The sequence below is a fragment of the Limulus polyphemus genome, unplaced genomic scaffold, assembly GCF_000517525.1.
Source record: "Limulus polyphemus unplaced genomic scaffold, Limulus_polyphemus-2.1.2 Scaffold1775, whole genome shotgun sequence".
In the NCBI taxonomy this organism is placed as follows: Eukaryota; Metazoa; Arthropoda; class Merostomata; order Xiphosura; family Limulidae; genus Limulus; species Limulus polyphemus.
The window spans coordinates 143,584-147,708 of NW_013667385.1; the positions used below are offsets into that span (position 1 = coordinate 143,584).

A 4,125-nucleotide genomic window follows, 5' to 3' on the forward strand; every position below is an offset into this window, starting at 1 on the left:
GTTGTACATTTGCTGTCATGTTAAAGTTATATTAAAGTTTTTCTTCATTACCCATTTAAGCCGTCTCCAGCCATTATACTTATACCATATTCTGTTAATATATGTAGGACACCTAGGCATAATAGCATAAGCAACTTCAGTTAAAGAACTAGGTAAATTTAGTTGTGTTTTAATAGAAGTTGTTTTTCCAGATGAGAAACATTTTGTGAGTGAGGTCTATGAGGAGAAAATTGAAATTCCAAAACATACTTATCTCCCCTCACACTTACAGCTATTGCTCAACTTCCAAGGTTTCTTCCTTTGCCCATCTAAGCATTGCTGTGATTTTTTCTTGCTTGCTCCAGTCTTTTATTCCACACTTAATTGCCGTTGGTGATATTTATCTCTTGACACTCTCCTCCTACGTCAATGGATCTTCTATCCTGGTACTGTATATAAGCACCTCATTCAGATAATGTTATAAATTTTTCTCGACAAAATGTTCAGGAATGGGTTTGTCTGTACTGTGACTGTTAGAGACACTCTCCTCCTACGTCAATGGATCTTCTATCCTGGTACTGTATATAAGCACCTCATTCAGATAATGTTATAAATTTTTCTCGACAAAATGTTCAGGAATGGGTTTGTCTGTACTGTGACTGTTAGAGACACTTGGAACAATTTTCGCATCACCAAGCTGATTTTTGTAATAAAAATAATTTTTTTGTTCCAACATGCTTGATATATTGCATGAATTCCTGGTTACTGTTTCCAGCACGGAGACTAATCAGACCTCCCCTATCCCACCTCTGATATCTAGCATCGCTCAACAGTCAGGGGGGAGGGGGATCCCTCTCAGTTGATGATGTCTGTGATCTGATTCATAGTGAGATGGAAGCATATGTTTGGTCCAGGGGGTGTTTCTCCAGGGGGTTCTGAGACTGCTTTTGCTGACAATCCTGGACATTCTAGAGAAAATTTAGATTTGATTTTTCTAGCACCTTCCTTTACTCCTCAAGAGGTCAATTTGAATCAGCCACCTCCAGTTCCTTTTCTTCAGTTAGTCAGTGGGGTGTGTGATGTTTTGGGTTTTTCCCCATTTGCTTTTCAGTCTACACCTTCCTTGATGTGGAAAGGTCTAGAGGTGAATATTTAGTTCTTCCTTCATCACCTGATATAGCTGTTTGTGCGGGGAGATTTACCTCTCAGTTACATGAAGAGATAGCTATGCCTTGTCAGCCACGCTTCTCGGAACAACATGCTTTAGTGTATCACCACAAGGGGTTGCATATTTAGACTCAAAGACTAGAACCACTTTTAGAAATGTGGGGCTCCAGAATGGAACCTGTGATCAACTGGAACATATCACAATTTTCTAGGATTTGTGTGACCCTCACTATGTTTCTGAGATATTTATTATCTCTCCAGATTTTGTCAGAAGCCTTTCAGCGATCACTACATCAATTTGATGAGGAGTTGGGACCTTTGTTGGCATCTAGCTTAGTACGATTGTTAGTTTCTGCTCTTTCTTTAGTTTCTTGGCTGGTATGTTGTTGGGTAGAGATGCCTTGTTGGAGGACATTCATCTATTTTATTGCTGGCCTCTGTGAGGTACATGAGGCTTCCCTTTCTTTGTCCCTTGATTCTTGTGGGTGTTCCAGAATCATGAGAATCACATATTGATGTCGCCTCTTTACATTCATCATTGTCGTTGTTGGCCTCTTGATTTTCTTCGCCCTCTACAGGGAGTCACAGCTCTACCACAATTTGAATGTCCTGAGCCCCGATATCAGCTCCTCGATCCACTGGTACCCAAAATAGATTCTGCCCATATCAAAGAGGCTCCTCTGCTCAGCCAAAACGTTGCCAGCAGTGGCAATGGCTACCCTATGCCGGTGAGGTTTGTGGGGGTTTGGCTATGACATTTTCTGGATGTATGGAATTCCTACCACAGATCCATGGGTACTACATGTTTTTGCATCAGGGATGGTCATTCAGTTCTCATCTCCACCATTATCCCCCCAACTTGTAGTGTTTCCACCAATGACATATCCTTGGATTTTGAACCTTTGTTCCAGGGCTATCAGAGAGTTGTTGGTCAAGGGGCAGTAGAAAGAATAAATTCCCAATTCTCCCGGGAATGTATTTCCATCTGTTTGTTGTGCCCAAGAAGACAGGAGATTGGCATCCAATCATCAATCTTTCTCATCTCAACCAATTCTTAGATCCTCCCAGGTTCACGATGGAGTTATTCCTCACCATACGTTGGCATTTTTCACCAAAACTTTGGATGACCAAGTTTGATCTTCACATTCCTATAGCAGAGTCATCCCACCACTATCTACATTTTGTGCACACGGATCAGGTACTGCAATTCAAGACTCTACCCTGCTATGACTATTACTCCTGTCCCTTTCTCCCGCTTCAAGGATGGTTATTTCTCTTTTGGGAATGTGGACATCACTTGAATCTTTCATTCCTTTGGGACGAGCACATATGAGATCACTTCAGTGGTCACTGCACGACCAATGGATCATGAACAGTGATCCACTGGATCATCCAGTCTTCTTATTCAAAATCATCATCTGAGATCTCTAGTGGTGGTTTCATAGGAACAATACTATGGTAGGTCTTCCACTACCGCCACCTCGGCCTGAGATCCATCTCTTCACAGATGCCCCTCTTCAGGGATGGGGTTTGTATATCAACTGTCTGGAATTCCAGGGTCTGTTGATGGACGACAAAACTTCCATATTAGTCTTTTAGAGCTTCTTGCTGTCTAAAGGGCAATGTCTTAAGGTCTGGAATTATTGAGGGAAACAATTGACGTGCTTCACTCCGACATTTACCATCAAGGGGCACTTGATCTCGGGATTTTTGTTTTTATCAGCCTACTAGTTTGCCATGTTCTAGGGGTGATGAATTTTATAGCAGATCATTTGTCTTGACCCAACCAGATTCTCCTGACCGAATGGATGCTACATCGTGAGAACACTCAACTACAGCCATTTTAATCCCCATTACCTCACCCTTGGGCATTGGCAATAGATGCATTCAGTCAAGACTGGATGAAATTACACCTCTATGCCTTCCCACTGATTCGTCTGTTACCCAGAGTTCTGGCTATGGTTTGGTCAACCCATTCTTGAGTGCTATTAGTAGTACTGGATTGGCTGGCTCGCCCATGGTTTCTGCTTCTTCAGTATCTTTAAGAGTGCCCACCTCTGTCACCTCCTCTTTGGCTGTTTCTGTTGAGGCAACCATGGTCTGACATCATACACCCAGTCATCCCAAAGCTCAAGCTTCATGCATGGAAGTTATGCGGTCCTTTGCAGGGCATCGGGGTTTAACTTCTAAGGTTGCCATGTATTTGATTCATTCTCTGCATAGTCCTATGATGAACATTTATCCAAGAAAATGACACACATATCAACAGTAGTGTCTCACCATAGCTTGTTTTTTGACCTGGCTGTTTGACAAAGGTTTAGTATCATGTACAGTTGCCTTGTATAATGTGGCTTTATCGACTACAATTAATTCTTTGAAAAGAGTGAAATTATTTGAGTTTGGAGTGCTATTTGGCTTTCTCAAGTTCTTTATCCCAAAAAGCCTTTTCACTTACCTAACTGGGATATTAAGGTGATATTATATGCTCTGTTTTGACATCTGTTTGAGCCCTTAGCCTCACGTACCATGTATCACTTTTCCCTTAAAGTTTATTTTTTTTTGCTTCCGGACTGTGGACATTGTCGGTCAGAGTTGTTTGTGCTGCATGTGCATGAGGCTCTGTCTTTCTACTTTCGTCCTTCTGTACCCAGACAAGTATGACTGCTTGGATCCCTATCACTTGTTATATCTAGTTAGGGCCAAAGTCTCTGGATGTTTTTTCACAGATGTCGGTAGGAGAGGCACCAGCCTACGTGGGAGCCTACTCATAATACCAGTTCAGATTTTACGCTCAGCTATCCGGTTGGGTTCATGTGGCCCTTCTTTTTGATCAATATTGGTTCTGTACATTGTTCATGGAAGAAGGTCCATTGTTTCCTCATAATTCCAAATGCAGAATGATTCCATCCTGGGTCCTTGGTTGAGCACAATTGTTCCACATCCCCACAGGGTTGGGGAGCAAGGATGAGTGTTCATGAG

General features: G+C 42.1%; 1 protein-coding gene across 1 annotated transcript in view; it reads left to right on the plus strand.

Annotated features, from left to right (window-relative positions):
* The window catches only part of LOC106464903 (PHD finger protein 12-like), a 94,914-nt gene that overhangs the window by 45,520 nt on the left and 45,269 nt on the right, over window positions 1–4,125 (plus strand). Inside the window, exons 6-7 of the mRNA XM_022392708.1 lie at window positions 894–1,123; window positions 1,725–1,874. Of these exons, the coding sequence (XP_022248416.1) occupies window positions 894–1,123; window positions 1,725–1,874 (380 nt within the window). The remainder of the gene's footprint in view (window positions 1–893; window positions 1,124–1,724; window positions 1,875–4,125) is intronic.